This window comes from Schistocerca gregaria, chromosome 2 (genome assembly GCF_023897955.1).
Source record: "Schistocerca gregaria isolate iqSchGreg1 chromosome 2, iqSchGreg1.2, whole genome shotgun sequence".
NCBI lineage: Eukaryota > Metazoa > Arthropoda > Insecta > Orthoptera > Acrididae > Schistocerca > Schistocerca gregaria.
In genome coordinates, this window is record NC_064921.1 from 503,931,000 (window position 1) to 503,949,869 (window position 18,870).

Below are 18,870 nucleotides of genomic sequence, written 5' to 3' on the forward strand. Positions count from 1 at the left end.
GGGGGGGGGGGGGTGGAAAGTGGCAACGTCTCTGTTGCACACTGTCCATTTGATGTGTGTGATAAGCAATCGCATCTCTACACTTAAAACTGTCCAGGCCCAACTTCTCTTTAAAATCACCACAGCGTACTACGGATGCTAGATTCCAACCATTACCATGTTGATGATGATTTGTTTGCGGGGCGCTAACTGCACAGTCATCAGCACCAGTGCAAAGTCCCAATTTTTACTCAGTACATTTTTTTTTTACACAGTCCAATCCAGCCACTGTCATGAATGATGATGATAATGAATGATTTTCTCTGCCCATCTCTGGGCAGAGAAAATCCCCATCCTGGCCGGGAAACAAACCTGGGTCCCCGTGATCCAGAGGCAGCAATGCTATACCATGTTGAGCCACATAATTCTTGGTAACTATAAGATTCAGGACACAGGCCATAAACGCAGGCCTTGAAAAACAGATTGGGAACTTACAACTACTATATTATCAACACCTTTGTAAATTGTGATGCACGAGTGCCTGCTCCCTATATAACAGGGCATGCTCTCTGTGTTGCCCAATGCTGCTGCTCGCACAGCTGCACAACAGCTGATGCAGTCTTCACAAATACGTTACTCATATAGTCTCACTTATCTCTAAACAGTTCCTGCAGCTGCACCACATATCTGGAGGTGAACTGCCACATCTCCTTTCTACCTCATTAATTGTTGTTTTGCAAGGCTCATCTGTATTTATGGGATGTGTCACGAATTTTACAGTTACTAAGAATGATGTGGCATACATGGTAATGGTTGGGTTACGGCAACTGTTGTATCCTGTGGTGATTTAAAGATACTTTGGGCCTGGAGAGTTTTTATAGTGGAGATGTGATTGTTTATCACACATATCAAAGCAACAAGGTGTTCAGCAGACGCATTGGTACTTTGTATTTTTTATCGACAGGTACCTCTTACCTTCATTGTTTCAGTTGTATTTCCACAACTGACTGCTGGTTCTGACAATTTAATTTTCCAACAAGACAGGGCACCTGCTTGCTGGAGCATTAATGTTGTCCTACCTAAACGACGAACTTCCGTGTCAATAGATTGGTGGAATTAATGAAGATGATGTGACTGTTCCCTTTGCCCTCCACATTGTCTGATATATCACCAAGTGATTTTTTCCTTTGGTGGTGTGTTAGTGACTATTTACGTGTCCACACTGATAAGAACCCAAACAGCTCAGAGAATGCAACAATACTTAGGAAATTAAAGAATCATTTATAGTAGCCCTGTACCACCATGAGGCCCTCTGAAGGACTTTGTCACAAATTCAGGTTGACAGGGAAACAGTATTGTTGTCTTTCAGAGTTAACAATTACCACTGCATAACATTTTGTGGGTTGGTTCTCACATTCTGTCCCAGGTACACAATGCACAAACACTATGAAAAACCATGTCCCACTTGACTAGATGATTACACTAGAGGCAGACATGGAAGGGGTAGATGGTTCCTCCCCATGGAGAAGCTGACAGTAGCTTTAAAACGCCTTTGGAAGTGACAAACCCATTGTAACAATGGCCAATATGAGGGTATGGTTGGTTCTCTCTGAAATCAGAGATGAACTGTATCAGTCCTGACCCATTGGCTGGACAAAGGACACCAGAAAGTAGGGAAGGATGGAAGGAAGAAAGGATTCTCTTCATTCAAGAATGGAATAACAACTTGCGATTTATATGGAACATATACAAAAATAATAAATTTTCTCAGACACACACACAGTGAATATCTGACTGCTTGATGTCCAGTTACATGAGTGGGTTGTATTCATATTTGTGTTATACTTCTCACTCAGGTAAATATCATTTCAAAATGCAAACACGCCTATTTGTGGCAGTTCTGGGTGGCAAAATTGTGAAAACATTGGTCTTTAAATATTTTCCATTGTAATGTACACATTGTTATTATATTCTTCCTTATACTGGGAATAATTATCTACAAGATTAAATAACCATGACTGTTAAATTATGCAATTATTTACAGTTGTGTTTGCCATGTGGTTATCTGAGCACAACTGAAACAAACTAAATGCTACAGCTGTGAGATTTTCATGTACATACAATCTTCCATAGTAATTCCAGTTGTATGTTCCGAGTGGGACCCTTCAGCAACATGCGGAGTTGGGATCTCCATGACATACTTGTTGTGACATGAAGGCATCTTATGGTAAATTTCCACTGCCACGCACTCCCAAAGGGATATATTCATCTACATCCATACTCTGCAAACCCCTGTGAAGTGCATAGCAGAGGGCACATCCCATTGTACCAATTATTAGGGCTTTCTCCTGTTCCATTCACATGTGGACCACGGGAAGAATGATTACTTAAATGCCTCTGTGACGGTTGGAATTAGTCTAATCTTGTGTTTGCAATCCCTATGTACTAATATGTAGCGGTTGTAATATACTTGCTGAGTCATCACTTCAAGATGATTCTAGACTCTTTCTAGTATGTTTTCATGGCTTAGTTTTGTGTATGTCTTCAAGCATCTACCAGATCAATTTTCAGCATCTTCGTGACACACGTCCATTGTTTGAACAACCTTTGACCATTTGTGCAGTCCTTCCTTCTATCTGTTTAGTACCCCTGTTAGCGCTATATGGTATTAATCTCACATATTGGAGCAATAGATTAGGATTGGTCACACAAATGGTTTGTATGCAGTCTCCTCTGTAGTATGCTACCAATGAATTGCAGTCTGCCATCATCTTTACCAACTGAGACTCTGATCATTCTATTCCATTTTCATATAAGCTGTTACATACAGGTATTTGTATGAGTTGACTGATTCCAACTGTGACTTGTTATTGTCATAAGATACTACAATTTTTCGCTTTATGGAGTGAAGATTTGGGCATCTTTTAAATAGCACTAAATTATAGGTAACTAAATCATCTGCAAAAAGTCAGCAAGCTTATTAATATACAACTTACAACAGCAAGGGTCCCAACACACTTGTCTGTGGCATACCCGAAGTTGCTTCTACGTCTGTTGATGAATCTCCATCCAAGATAACATGATTAATCTTCAATTCAATCAATCCTTGCTGGTTAGCATGAGTAGAAAAATATTGTGCAAGATATTTCATTACACTTGAGCTCAGAATATGTTCTTAGATTGTACAACAAAACACTGTCAAGGATATTTGACACTAGCTTTGTGGATCACTTCTGCTACCCTCTTTATACATGGCTGTAAGCTGTGCTTCCTTCCAACTAATGGGTATGGTTTTTTGTTTGGTGATCTATAGTAGATTATAGTTCAAACAGGGGCTAACTCGGCCAGAAATTCAGTAGAGAATCTGATAGGGATTCCATGTGGGCCTGGAGCTTTGTTAATTTTTAATGATTTGAGCTGTTTCTCAGTGCCAGTGACACTAATATCTATTTTGCTCATCTGTTCAGTGGTACAAGATTCAAACTGAGGCAGTACTCCTACGGTTTTGTACAGGAACTTTTGAAAATGGAGTTAAGCATTTCAATGGCCCATGTAGCTTCATCTGTGACATTACACAAAAAACATCAACCTTTGACAAATCTCGCCGTACACCAAAATTTCATCAGTATTGTGGTGATTAACTTTTACAGATAAATGGAAGGTTGTAGATAAACATCTCGCACATTTCAACGTGCACAAACTCTTTTATGCAGTGTCATCATTTTGTCAAGGCACTGCACTTGTAATGACGACTGATGGGTACAATGCAAACTGCCAGTTTATGGTTATAGTCATGCATCAGTCACATATGTTCACGTAATACATTGGAAAATACAGAACTTTCAAAACAAATTAATCATTTGTAGTAGTGCTGTATTATTTACAAGTACATCAGTGCCAAAATGTGAAGTATAATTAAGAACTAAGAACATTTTCCACGCAAGATGTGAAAAGGGTTGCAGAACAATGTCTATATTTATTATGAAACATTTTGAAAAAGAAGTGTCCACAACATTCACAGAAGTTCTAAAATGAAAGTTAATCATTAAAAAAATTACCCTATAACAAAACAGCTAATAAGGGATAATATCTCCTCTATCTGACACACAGGGTGGCAGTGACACGGCAGTGTATGAGAAGGTTTAATAGTCCTATTGGTAATTTATCCCATTTCCTAAGGACGAGTTGTGCTGAGGTCTGAAAGTGTCCTTGGTGGCACCTAACACTCTGTAATTCACCTTCCTCCCACTTTCCCTCAGTCTATTCCATACATGTCCTATTGGGTGTCCTTGCTCCAGACGATGTCATATTCTGTCGAGAAATTTATCGACCAGAGGAGCTTGATTTTATCACCTGTGAAGATTAAGTCTTATCCAGTTCCAGTTCTGAAAAATCACACATGTACTTCTGTACCTTTGGGTATTATAACATTTCTCCAACTATCAACAAAGATATTAATTTCCATACGCACATCCAACATGATGCCTCTTCCACTGGGCTCCCAACAACCACTAACTAGACTAGTCTCTTCCACGAGCATTTCTATAATTGTACCAAATACAGTTTTATCCAGACAATTAAGTGACAAAAACTATTCTGTAAACAGAGGAGCAAATTACTCATTTGATTCATGTACAGATATTAACATTTTGCTCCACAGTACATAGGACCCTCTGTGTATTTCCAAAGTGGGGCATGTGCTGCCAGATGTCTGGCATACCCTGTTAAGTCTCTGACACACAGTTTGTCATATACAGCAAATACTTCATCTGCTGACAGTCACATAATAGACACCATTGGATGTTGTCAGATATCAGTGCTGTTGTGGATTGGTCACACTTTTACTGGCTTTGAGAGAACATTTCCTAAGCCTTGAAATGACTCTTTGTGGCAATATTCCTGATACTCATCTGTAACTGATGTAGTTCAATGCATTTAAGGATTTTACCCAAGAAAACAGGTTCCAGATACGATCTTTGTAACATCATACTACTAAGTTAATCAAGAGATTTCAGGCTACTCACAATGGATGAGTACTTCTTTCCCAACAACACAGCAAAAGTTCAGTAAGTGGGAAAAATCTGGCAGTCATTCACAATGATAATTCACCTTTTCAATTTCCATTTCCATTGTTATGCTTCATTTTCAGACAGTAGTATATACTGCATGATACAAGCTCTTACAATTTGCATAATGTGTACATTATTTACATGAGAAAATAAAAGATGCACCCAACATAGGAAAGAGGTATCACTGACATAAATAAACTGTGGTCGACAGAACCCCTTTACTGACTCCACACCTTGTAGTGACACATCCCATTCCTTGAATGAGAGGTATTGGTCCTTAATACATATGGTAGAGAAAAGATGTTTGTGCCAGAGTAGTCGATAAGTGGCGCGGAATCCTACTGTTGGGAGGTTCTGATACCAGAACTAACGGTCTAGTGACTGTCTGGAAGTGGGTAGCAATCAGACAGTCTTAACTGCTGTGGGTGGCACAGAAGAAGAAGCAGCTCTGTGAAATCTAAGGACGTGAAATGTCAAAGATAATAAATGTATTGTAATTGTTTGCCGCTCACGGTAGCATTCTCACTTCTTGAGCATGGGATCCTGGGTTTGATTCCCAGAGGGGTCAGGGATTTTCACCTGCCCCAAGATGACTGGGTGTTTTTGTGACATCATCATCATCGTCATTCATCCCCATTACGGTCGGAGGAAGGCAACGGCAAACCACCTCCATTAGGACCTTGTCCAGTACGGCGGTGCAGGTCTCCCACATCGTTCCCCTATGCACTGTCAACAAGCATGGGACTTCATTTCAAATAGTTAATTATCAAGTTAAATCTCAGGTCTGTTATGTACATAGACAGACACACAGTATACGAGTTGATAACTGTCATTTATTATGTATCGGGTTGCGAGTTAGAAGATAATATAAGTAGGTGAAATGCATCTCACTTCTTATTCATGTGGTGGAGTATGAATGAGAACAATAAGTAAATTTTCAGCAGCTTTATATGCAACCTGTAAGAAGGCACACGGATTCAGGGCAGAAACTAGCTGGACCCTGATTAATAATACCTAGCGGCAACCAAATATTCCGTAAACAACATTCATTGTATATAAAAGGAATGTTCAGGTGACAAGTGTTTGGTGCATAAGGCGAAGTATAACAAAACACGACACAGCCCAAGCCACCCTAAAACCCCACACATCGTGACCTTAGCAGCTAAAAGACAGATAAAGTGTACCGCAAAAGGCAACTCTCAAGAAAATTTCATAAAAAGGCACCAAGGATAAAAAGTGTTGCCAAGGGCATGGGAATAAAACAACAAGACATTCTATAGAATACAGATGTCAAACTGAATCAGAAACAGAAAATAAAATTAAGTGAAACAGGAAGTACAACTCTGTTGGGGAGAAACAAACCAGTATTCACCCAACAATAGTACGCACTCTACAAGCAGTCGTCAAAAGATTGCAATGCACATGTAGTCACTGGCATACTGCAGCCTACACATAGTTTGTTGGCAGCACACAGTTGTCTGCAGACTGCAGACAACACACAGCACATTGGCAGCAACAGGCATGAGCAAATAGCAGTCGACGCACAGTCCATAGGTAGCACACAGCATAAAGTTAATGGTCTGCTGTGCTTGCGACCAGTTTAACCCTTTCATAAGCTGTGGGAAACATGCTTCCCACTATAATGAACTCGCTCCTAGTCCTGTGGGATTCACAGTTCCACCTGTGTACGGTGCTACCACCTAGTGAACAGTATTGGGTACTACTTCTAAGCGGAACTTCCCGCTGTTTTTGCTGTACCTTGGCGCAGAGGCATTGTACAGCTGAGTGTTGCTCTGTAGAGGAGCCTTTCAGTGCTGTTTGCAAGACATTTTGTGATTTTTCCCTCAAAGCTATAGTATAAGGTAAATACTTTTGATTTACCGAAATTTATGAAGGAAAACGTAAAATTGGAACGAGGAGAATTTCAGTTTGAAACAAAAGGAACCATTTCTACAGCAAAATGGATGGATAACCATCCAGTCACTTTCCTGCCCTCAATTCATGACCCATGAAAAACAGTCACAGTGAAAAGGAAAAACAAGGATGGTACTAGTACAGAGATTTCTTGTCCTGAAGTTGTGGCAGAATACAACATAATAATGGGTGGTGTCGATAAGTTTGATCAATTACAAGAAAGGTATGCTATTGGCAGACATTCTGTACAATGATGGCACAGAATATTTTATTTCCTGGTGGACGTTGCTGCAGTGAACAGTTTTATCCTGTGGAAAATAAGTAAAAGAGAAAGTGGACAGCATGATCAGATCACATATAGGATCCATCTAGCCTTCCAGACAATTGATCACTGGCTTCTCATCCCAAAAAGGCATGGACAAAAACCTATCTTTTTGGCAAAAAGGGGTGAAGAACCTGAAGATTTTCATCATGTGGCTGTAAGGGAGCATTAACCCATATCAGGAGAAACCTAGTGGACGTGCCGTTATTGTAATATCAAAGCTGCAGAAAAGAGCACTCGCTGTGTTTATACATGTTGTCAAATACCACTTTGCATAGACCCATGTTTCAGAAAATTTCATGGCAAGTAATTGTGAACAATCATTGCAACAAGAGAAGTAAATTTATAAAATAAATGACTTATATTGAAAAAGTTGTTTTTGTCATTTTAACTCCAAGGAAGGGCAGTGGGAAGAATACTTCCCACCTTGTTGTGTGACCCCACTTTCACAGTTGGAGCAAATTTGATATTCCGTATGATAAATATACCTATCTGTTTACTACTATCTGCTCTCCATTCATTAAAAAAAAACTGCTCAATAATTTTGCCCACAAAAGGGATTAAAATGTATGTGTGTGTGTGCTACAATGAGACAAGTGTAGAATACAATTAAGTTTAAAATTAAAAACATCAATACGACAACAAGTGTACTGAGATGAGAAATAAAATATTTGTTTGTGCTTTTAATCGCAAGAAAGATGATCACTTAAGGCGAAATGAATTTAGGAACAATTTTGTAAAAATTTAAAGAGATTAATAATGAAATACCGTCATCCAAGGAGGAGCTACTTAACAGTAATAACGACAGATTTGTTCGATTTGAAGACAAACTTGAATATTTGCAGGAGAGTTTACTGAACACACTAGATCGTGAATTAAATGTTTTTATAAATGAAATTTGTACTGAAATGCTCCAACAATGCGACCTTGTATGTAACGAAATTCAAGAACATATTAGGGACATTCACAGTAATGTAGATAGTTTGCGAGAATTTGCAGTAAATACTTGTAGACCTGTCAAGGATCAGATCTTAGATGTGCAAAGTCTTACAACTGTTAGAGCAAAGGAGTGAGAATGGAGATTCCATTTCTTCGCAAAATGTGTTTATTGGTTTGGAGGATAAATGTACAGGCCAAACTTTAAAAGTGTACAGCTTTGCAGGAATGAAGTAAATCATCCAAATAATGAATTTAAATGATTATGGGATGAGTTAGCTAAATCGAGACAAGAAATCCTAGAAAGTCAGTGTAGAGGGAAATCTTTAGATAGAAATAATTTATTAGAATAACTACAATTAAGCAGTAGTATTAACATATAAAAGCATTTCCCAAAGTTTAAACCTGTTGGAGACATACATCCAAAATACTTTTTATGAGTTTTTTTCAAGATCTTTACTTCAAAAATGGGAAGATACTTAGAAAATAAGTTATCTAGTAAGGGATGTTGCTGAGAGGAGGAATGATCACTCAGAAGAATTTTCTTCATGGAATGATTTTCAAGAGAAATTTAGATGTAAATACTGGTCATAGTGATGCAAGAAAAATTAACTTTAGAATTCTAGAATGAAATTTTCACTCTGCAGTGGAGTGTGTGCTGACATGAAACTTTCTAGCAGATTAAAGTTGTGTGCTGGACCTTGGCTTCAGGCAAGTGCTCTATCATCTGAGCTACTAAGCACGACTTACAACCACACCTCACAGTTCAAATCTCACCAGTACCTCATCTCCTGCCTTTCAACTTTCAAACCTCACAGCAGCTCTCCTGTGGATCTTGCAGAACTAGCACTCCTGACAGAAACGATATTGCGGAGACATGACTTAGCCACAGCCTGGGGATGTTCCCAGAGTAAAATTTTCACTCTGCAGCAGAGTGTGCACTCTTAAGAAACTTCCTGGCAGATTTAAACTGTGTGCCAGATCAAGACTCGATTTCAGGAGCTTTGCCTACTATCTGAGCTACCCAAGCATGGCTCACAACCTGTCCTCACAGCCCTAATTCTGCCAGCAGCTTGTCTCCTATTTTCTAAACTTAACAGAAGCTCTCCTGTAGACGTTGCAGAAGAAAGGATACTACGGAGACATGGCTTAGCCACAGTATGGGCGATGTTTCCAGAATGAAATTTTTACTCTGCAGTTGAGTATGTGCTGATATGAAACTTCCTGGCAGAGTCTTTGTCTAACACACAGTTTTAATTTGCCAGGAAGTTTTAAAAATATACTGAGTGGCATTTAAAACCATCTAAATATTCAGACAACACACTGAATGAAGTTTATTTAGCTAAAGTATTAGTGAGATGGCTACCCTATTATGTACAAGTCCAAATCAGGAAGGTATGGGTCATGAGAATAATAAATTTAACCAAAAGTTTCAAAAGAAACAAGCAGTAAATTATTACCAAGTGACCGAATAACCGGGACGAAAGTCAAAACAACAACGATGTGACTTAAGGAAGAGAGTCAAGAATGTTAGGCTAAAATGGAGATTGAGTGTACCACAAACAGTGGAATTCGATTTCATTAAGTTTACTGACAGACGCTATGGCCATTTTAGAGTGCGCAAATGTATAAAACACTTACTAATACGATCACACACACACACACACACACACACACACACACACACACACACACACACACACACACAGGAAAACGGTGTACAATATCACATGATATCAAGCAGATGTGCGAAACATACTAGGAACAAAAATAGTTGTTTTTTTTTTGACAACTCAACACATAGAAGGAAAATGGTTTTGGAGGATAGTAGCGATAAGAAGAACAGTCAGGCAGGAGAACTGTCTGGAGAAAATCAGGAGTCTGGTGGCAGATGTAACGATAGCTAAAAGAGAAGGGAGACGTACTGCAGCATTCAAAATAATAGTAAAGAAACTACGTGATGTACTTTATGGGAGTTTATGGGTAAGTTACCCCAGATAAGGGAACATATACCACGTTTGGGTGGACCCAAGGAAGAGAGGACTCCACCTACTTTATGGGGAGAGAGAGAGAGAGAGAGAGAGAGAGAGAGAGAGAGAGAGAGATAAGTCATGTTAACAAGCATACAAAGTTACAGGAAAGAGTACTTAATGCCTGGAAGGGCAGTGTTGAAAAATGTTTATGAGTATTATTATTATTATTATTATTTGCACAAGGGTAGAGACCCTGGATAAGAGAGCATTTCCTCCAGACTGATTAAATAAAATTATTGAAGTTCAGCAATTTACCTGTTTCCGAGGACTACAATGTTATCTCGGAGTACTCTGACGTTTACGTTTGATCTTATAATTATAGATAATATATACCTTCTCCAAGGAAGAAAGATTTTCGTGAGAAACATGACAGATAACTGCAAGATGTGTAGAAGGAGAAAAGTCTGGTGGAGTGGAAATTGGCAGATAGGCACATAGGTCACAGATTAACTGAGTAAATGGAGATTACTGTATTCTAAACTGTACAAGAGGCTGGTGTAGAATAGCATTACATTCAGAAACAGGTACTTTCAGTGTCAGACATTTAGGAGTAACTCCAATGAACATGCAGGTATCAAGAAACAGAAAGTCCAATCTTACTTCTGATAGTGCAGAGGCATGTTTTTGAAAGGAATGGATATAATATGCGAAGAGATTCATCATGGAAAGAGAAGAGGGTTTGGAGTGTTAGAGATTGCAGGAGTGGCAAAGAAGAGAAGCAGAGGGTGGAAAAAGAAAAACAGAAGAAAAGCAAGGAAAAAGATTGGAAAACTTCATATGAAAATTGTGAGACCAGACAAGGGTTGACAAGAGATAATGAGTGGGTGAGAATTTCTCACCAGAAAAGTGGCCGATATGATACGAAATAATTATGGCAGGAAAAGAAAAAAATTCATTGGGAAAGTCATGTAAACAGATTTTTTTTTTTTTACAAACTGCGCAAATAGAAAGAGGAAGTCATTGGAGAAAATGTAATCTATTTGGCAAATAAAGTAATGTAGGAGATGGCAGCAACAGTCAATCAGAGCGGTTTGGCGAAAAACAAACGCACAAAAATGTGAAAGAATTACATTTACGCCAGGTAAGTGGAGAGTAGGAATGAAAACAGCTGTCAAATATGTAAGTAAATCTGAGAAAGATAATAGGAAGAAGGCCCTGCAGTGTAGTGAACTGCAAGCAAATTGTTATATGTGGATCCATCTATGTGCACGGACATCAGTACTAGAAAATATGTAAGGGCAAGATGCTGGTTAACATAGGTGGTACTGTAAAATAGAGTGGACTAGCAGATAAGGTAGAAAAGAGATGAAAATTTGAAGAAGATAGATGGCAACAACAACTGGTAAGAGGGTTACATAAGAATGAATGATGGCCACATGGGCTAACATATCAATGAAAATAACCAATTTTTGAAAATATAATGTAAATTGGATACATAAAAAATCTACTCACCAAGTAGCAACAGAACACACATAAAAGGTATTAAAGTTTGCAAGCTTCCAGAGCCAATGTCTACTTCTGGAAGAAAGGTTGAAGTTCCGGGAAGGAAGAGAGGTGAAGGAAAAGGACTGGTGACATTTAGGAATAGAGGTAGAGGTTTGAAAAGTCATAAAGACTGTACCTGCCTTCTGCCTTTACGCTTTCAAGCTTTTAAATTTCATCTGGTTCAGTCTCCAACAATCAAGTCTTTCCTTCTCATCCCGTCCTGCAATTCTCCCCTGACCCAGCATACGGGTGACTTTTCTGAACTCTACACCTTTTCCTAAACTTCACCAGTCCTCTTTCTTCTGCTTCTACCCTTCTGCCAGGAGGAGGAGCTACTAGCTCCAAAAGCTTGAAAACTAATAACTTTTATATGTTTGTTCTCCTACTGCTGTTTGGTGCGTAGATTCTTTATCTATCCAGTTACATAATATTTTCAAAAATTGATTATTTTCATTGATGTGTAAGCCCATACGGCCATCATTCCTTCCTACATAACACTCTTGTCAGTCTTTGTTGTCATTATCTCCTTCAAACTGTTGTCTCTTTTCTACCCTGTGTGCTAGTCCCCTCATTTTTCTGCACCACCTATGTTAACCAACATCTTGCACCCAGATCTTTTCTAGTACTGATTTGCGTGCACAGATAGGTCCATTGTTATTTACTAATTTGCATATAACAATTTTTTTTACAGTTCACTTCACTATAGGGCCATCTCCCAATCATCTTTCACAGATTTATTTGCAAATTTGACAGCTGTTTTCATTCCCACCATCCACTTACTAGGCTTCTATGTAATTCTTTCACTTTTTCGTGCTTTTGTTTCTTGCCAAGCTGCTCTGATTGACCTTTACTGCCAACTCCTACATTACTTTATCTGCCAACTAGATTACATTATCCCCAAAGACTTCCTCTTTCTGTTTGCCCAGTTTTTAAAATGTGTTTGTTTTCCATGACTTTCCCAATAATTTTTTATTTTCCAGCAATAACTATTTCTTATCATATCAGGCACTTTTCTGGTGAGAAATTGTCGCCCACTCATTACCTCTTGTTAATCCTTGTCTGTTCTCACAATTCTCGTATGAAATTTTCCAAACTTTTCTTCTGTTTTTTTTTCTCTTTCTCCACCCTCTGCTTCTTTTTTTCCCCACACTCACTATCCCTAACACTCCAAACCCTCTTTTCTTTTCATGATGAGTCCCTTCACATATTCATTCCTTTCAAAAACATGCATTTGTGCATTCAGAACTAAGGTCCTACTATCTCTTTCTGGAAACCTGCTTGTCTCTTGGAGATACTCCCAAACATCTAACACTGGGTGTCCCTGTATCTGGATGTAATACAGGGCATATCAAGAAGAATCATCCAATTTGGCATCTATCTCTGAAACTAATACACAGATACAATGAATTTTGTTTTTTGATGAATGGGAGCCTCGGAAAGTTGTTTTGCATACCTTTCCTTGAAACACACGGCTTGTGTCAATGTGGTGTTCTAATTGTTCCCACTCTGCAGCGAGCATGTTTTGAGTTACAGCTTCCAAAGCTGCTGTTACATAATGTCTCAGTTCATTCACTGTTGTTGGTAATGGAGGCACATAAACAAAAGTCTCTTAACAAGAAATAATCACATACAGTCATGTTCAGCGACCTTGGGTAGCAATCAAGGGGGTCCTTCTATGGAAAGAATTGGCAGGGTAACAATTAAAGGGGTCCTGCTACGGAAAGAATTGGCAGGGTAGCAAGACTGAATCATTTGGTCCAGTTTGACCAATCCATCATTCAGTAATACTTTGATTTAAAAATTCCCACACTTCGAGATGGCAGTGTGGCGGTGTCCCATCCCATTGGTAAATGAAGTCATTCGAATCAGTCTCCAGCTGTGGGAAAAGAAAGTTCTCAAGCATATTGAGATATGTGCTTCCTATAACAGAGTTCTTGGCAAAGAAAAATGGACCAAACATGTTCTCCCGTGAAACTGCACAAAACATATTAAAATTTGGAGAGTGCCTCCCATGTTGTACAACGTCGTGTAATTGTTCCGTACCCCATATTCTCACATTGATAGTTCACCTTTCAATTTAAATGGAATGTTGCCTCATCACTTAACACTAAGCCTGTAAGAATACTGTCATCCTCCATCTTGTCGAGAATGAAATAACAGAACTCGACACATCGTTGTTTGTCATCTTCATGAAGAACTTGCAGTAGCTGAATTTTGTATGGTGCCATGTCTAAACATGCAACACATGCCAGATAGACACTGGGGACATGCTGAGCTGTTGAGCTGCATGGCAAGTGGATTTTTGTGGACTCCTTGAGAAACTATGGTAGATGCATTCAACATCTGTCAGACACTTGGGAATGACCCCCATTGAACATATATCGGCCTTAGTTGATCAACACCCGCAACTCGTAGCACAAAGATTTTCCTGCTATATTAAAGACACCAACCACTTCCTAGATTGTCTGAAATTGTGCCTGGCTCACTCCCAACACACACCTTGCTTGTCACCACTTTTGCCACCTCCCTCTATAATCAACATCCCCGGTCTGTTGCTGAACATTTCCTCCGTCAGCACCCATCTGATTCCAAACCTATGACATCCTTCTTGCTCACCTTAATCAATTTTATACTTACCAACAACAACTTTACCTTCGAGGTGGCAGACATACAAACAGATCAGGGGCACAGTCATGGGAACCAGGATGGCTCCTTCCTGCATCACCCCTTCCATGGATCACTTGAGGGAGGCATTCCAGGGACCCATAATCCTTCAGCCCCTGGTTTGCTTTAGATACATTGAGGATATTTTTGCCGTATTGACTCGGTGAGGCTGACCTGTTAAAATTCCTGCAGTCTTTCAATTAAATTTCATATGGTCCTCTTCATACTCCCACACTACTTTCTTTGACGCTGATCTCATCCCTACCGAAGGTCAGTTACACAGTTTTGTTAACATTAAATCTGCTAACAAACAACAGTACTTACCTTTCGACAGCTGCCATCATTTCCATGTCAAATGTTCCCTCCCATACAGTCTTGGCATTCAAGGCAAACGAATTTGGCAGATGCTGACACTTTACGGCTATACACCACCCTTCTCTGGATGTAATTACTCTATCAGAATAGTTCAAAAGCAGATTTCTAGGGTGATCACATCCAATCCTGGTATTGATGATCCCTCCAAAAGACAACTGAGGAGCACATAAGTTGTCACTAAGTATTATCCTGGTCTTGAATGTATTAATCAGCTACTTCGTCAAGGTTATAACTTCGCAACGTCATGGCCTGAAATGAGGTCCATTCAGTCCGACATTTTGCCTACCATACATAGAGTAGCTTTCCATCACCCTCTTGATCGCCGTAATATTCTTTTCAAACCCTATGCTCCTTCTGCACACATCTCCCTACTCTATGGCTCCTACCCCTGTGACTGTCCCCACTGTATGACTTGCTCTACGCACCCTCCTACCACCAACTATACCAGCGGTGTAACTGGCAAAACATGTACTATCACAGGAAGAACCACTTAGAAATGACACAGATCATATACCTACTGTTATGTAAAAACTGTTCAGCCTTTTACATTGGCATGACTATCACCAAGTTACCAGTAGGGATGCATGGGAATAAGCAGAGGGTGTATAGTGGCAACACACAATATCCCATTGCAGTGCATGCTCAACAGCTTAACAGGTGTGACTTAGGTACCTGTTTAACCATAGGTGAAATATGAATTCTTCCCCCAGACACCAGTTTCTCCGAACTGTGCATGGGTTAGAACTGGTGTTGCAATATTTTCTTGGTTCTTGCCACCCACCTGGCCTTAATATATATTAGTTTCTTTCGTATCAGGATTTCTTCACAATAACTATTCCTTTATTGACTCCCTTTTACTTTTCTACGTTTCATTTTCCAACCTGTCTAGTTTTCGACGTCTCTGTCCCACCTCTAACATGTACAACTTAGTTTTTGCTCTTCTTAACTCGTGCATGATGCCTTGGCAGTAATCACTGTTTTGCGTATTACCTTATCTTCCACCTTTAAGCTTTCACATTTTCAAATCCCGTCCAGTGCAGTCCCCAACAATCAGTCTTTCCCTCTCGTCCCAAATGGTGAATCTCCCATGACATGGGGTTCTGGGTGACTTTTCCAAACTCTACTCCTTTTCGTAAACCTCAACCGATCATTTTGCTTCACGCCTTTTCCTTCCCCTTCAACCCTTCTGCCGGAAGTAGTAGCCACTGGCTCCAAAAGCTTGCAAACTTTAATGCCTTTTGTATTTGTGTTCTCCTGCCATGGCTTGGTGAGTAGATTTTTTATCTATCCAAACACACAATATTTTTAAAAATTGATTAATTTTTGGAATAGAACAGATGGCATACTATAGAAGGTGCAGACATTATTCGAGACAGATGCCACGCTTTTGAGACTGTTGTTATATTTGTGGTAGCATTATGACAACTAGTCCAAAGTTAGGGCATGCCATGAAATAAAAGCCCTGTGTTCTCAATTTGTTAACTATATTGCATACATAAAACATGATTTTTTCCAACAACAAATGACACATTTACAAGCGAATAAATGCTTAAATTAGGCTCTCTGTTTCATAAAAAATAAAATAACAAACACTGCTATACTCTTCACAAGTTCCACATCACAATAAAACATGGATCAATATTTCCTATAACTAGAAGTCACAATACATGGTGACAAGGCAACGGACTGGTGTTACTGTTACGCTTAAAAAGTAGAATATACAAAATTTTGTGCCTACACACAAATCTTGTTGAAATTATTAACAATGCCTTTAGTTGTCTTACAAAATCTTATACATTTTGTGTACACAAACATTCAGGTCTTTTAGTTACTCAACCAGTTAAACACTTTCTTTAAAGTTAAGATATTCTCACAGGAAACATGTAAGAGTGCATCATATCACTCACATGTGTGCTCATCTCATATTTTCAAATACTGATTAACTTCTAAATTTCTCAAGCAATTCCTCAAGCTGCTTCATGAACTTTTCTTCTTCTTCTTTTGATGTCTTAGTCCAGGCCAAGGGCAAATGAGTTGGTACAGGTGTTCGATCTGAAATCATTGAGGTGCCTTTTGATATACAGAGAAAAATGCGCGAGCGCGCGCACACACACACACACACACACACACACACACACACACACACACACACACACACACACACACGTGCACAGGGAGAGGGGGACGGGGTGGAAGGAGAAGTGGAGGGGCAGAGAGAGAGGGAGGGGGGTGAGGGAGGGGGGGGAGAGAGGGAGGGGGTGAGAGGGGGGAAAGGGAGGGGGTGAGAGGGGGGAGAGAGGGAGGGGGTGAGAGGGGGGAGAGAGGGAGTGCATTTTTGCATTTGAATTACTGTAGCTGGTGTTGCATTTGAATTACTCTAGCTGGCAACGAATTAGCTGTTAGTGAACATCTTACTTAGCTTACATACGAGGGGGTCTGAAAAGCTCTCGGAAGCACCACAAGAGGTCAGAACTAGCACGAGTTGTTCACGTGATATTCACTGGACTGTTGCCTGTAGACACATGCTAAGTCAGTGCTCTTGGAAGAGAGCTGTGGCAGTGACATGGCTCTGTTGTTGTTTTCGCGTAGTGATTTGCGAAGATTGAAGATTTGGGGGGGGGGGGGGGGGGGGGGAAATCGAGATTCGAGCAGTGATTAAGTACTTCATAAAGAAAGGTATGAAAGCAAAGGACATTCATGCCAATTTCCAGAATACATCAGGGGACTCTGCTCCTTCACATTCAAATGTTGCCAAGTGGACAAACAAAATTAAATTTGGTCAGCAGAGCTTAGATGATCTGCGCAGGGGTCGGCCAAGACGTGTCATTACTCCAGGAATCATTGCAAAAGTGCACAATATGGTCATGGAGGATTGCCGATTGAAAGTGCAAGAAATTGCTCCTGATTACCAGGTGCCACCTGAAAGGGTGTATCACATTTTAACTGAAGAACTAAAAATACTATCTGCAAGATGGGTGCCACGACAAGACAATTCCTGCCCGCACACATGTGCCGTCACCATGACAAAATTACACGAACTAAGGTATGAATAGTTACCACATCCGCCTTATTCACTGATATGGCCCATCAGACTTCCATCTCTTCCCAAAACTGAAAATTGTTCTCAGCGGACAAAGATTCACTGCAAAAAAGAACTGATAGCCGGAGTTGACAACTATTTTGCAGGCCTGGAGGAAACTCATTTTCGAGATGGGCTCAAAGCTCTGGAATGGCATGGACCAAGTGCATTAATCTACAAGGAGACTACATTGAAAAATAAAAAAGTTTTAGTGATGTAAGTACTTTTTTTCTATTCCATTCTGAGATTTTCTCACACCACCCTTGTAGTAACCACTACTTTCAAAAACTTATTACTGTTACAGTTACATTATATTCTATAGTATGCATCACATTTAAAAAATATGTACTAAAAAAAATTGTGTACATCACAGCTATTGATGTAAGCTTTTAATTTATTTTGAATTCCTGCATAATGACTTTTTCAAGACTCATTTTAGATAGAGAACTCCACTTCGAATTCCAGAGAACACACCTAACTATGTGAAATTCACTTTTGTCTCATCTTTTGACTGTGCATAAAACTTAATCCCAAGTAGATTTATTATAGCCATAAATGTCTCTCAAATCTATCAACAATTCAGAATTAGAACCATGCATCTTGCTGTTGGTGGGAAGGTTTGCCTGCCTCAGTGATACACATAGCCGTACCGTAGGTGCAACCACAATGGATGGGTATCTGTTGAGAGACCAGACAAACATGTGGTTCCTGAATAGGGGTAGCAGCCTTTTCAGTAGTTGCAGGGCAACAGTCTGGATAATTGACTGATCTGCCCTTGTAACACTAACCAAAACGGCCTTGCTAGGCTGGTACCTACAGCCATAATTTTTCCCAAGGGCATGCAGCTTTACTTTACTGTATGGTTAAATGATGATGGCGTCCTCTTGGGTAAAATATTCCCGAGGTAAAATAGTCCCCCATTCGGATCTCCGGACAGGGACTACTCAAGGGGACATCCTTATCAGGAGAAAGAAAACTGGCGTTCTATGGATCGGAGCGTGGAATGTCAGATCC

General features: G+C 39.7%; 1 protein-coding gene across 3 annotated transcripts in view; it reads right to left on the reverse strand.

Annotated features, from left to right (window-relative positions):
• Positions 1–16,244: 16,244 nt before the first annotated feature.
• LOC126328777 (dehydrogenase/reductase SDR family member 12-like) overlaps positions 16,245–18,870 on the reverse strand; it is a 90,440-nt gene continuing 87,814 nt past the window's right edge. For all 3 annotated transcript variants that reach the window (XM_049996069.1, XM_049996068.1, XM_049996067.1), the window contains exon 9: positions 16,245–16,829. In XM_049996069.1, the coding sequence (XP_049852026.1) occupies positions 16,717–16,829 (113 nt within the window). In that variant the 3' untranslated portion in view covers positions 16,245–16,716. The remainder of the gene's footprint in view (positions 16,830–18,870) is intronic.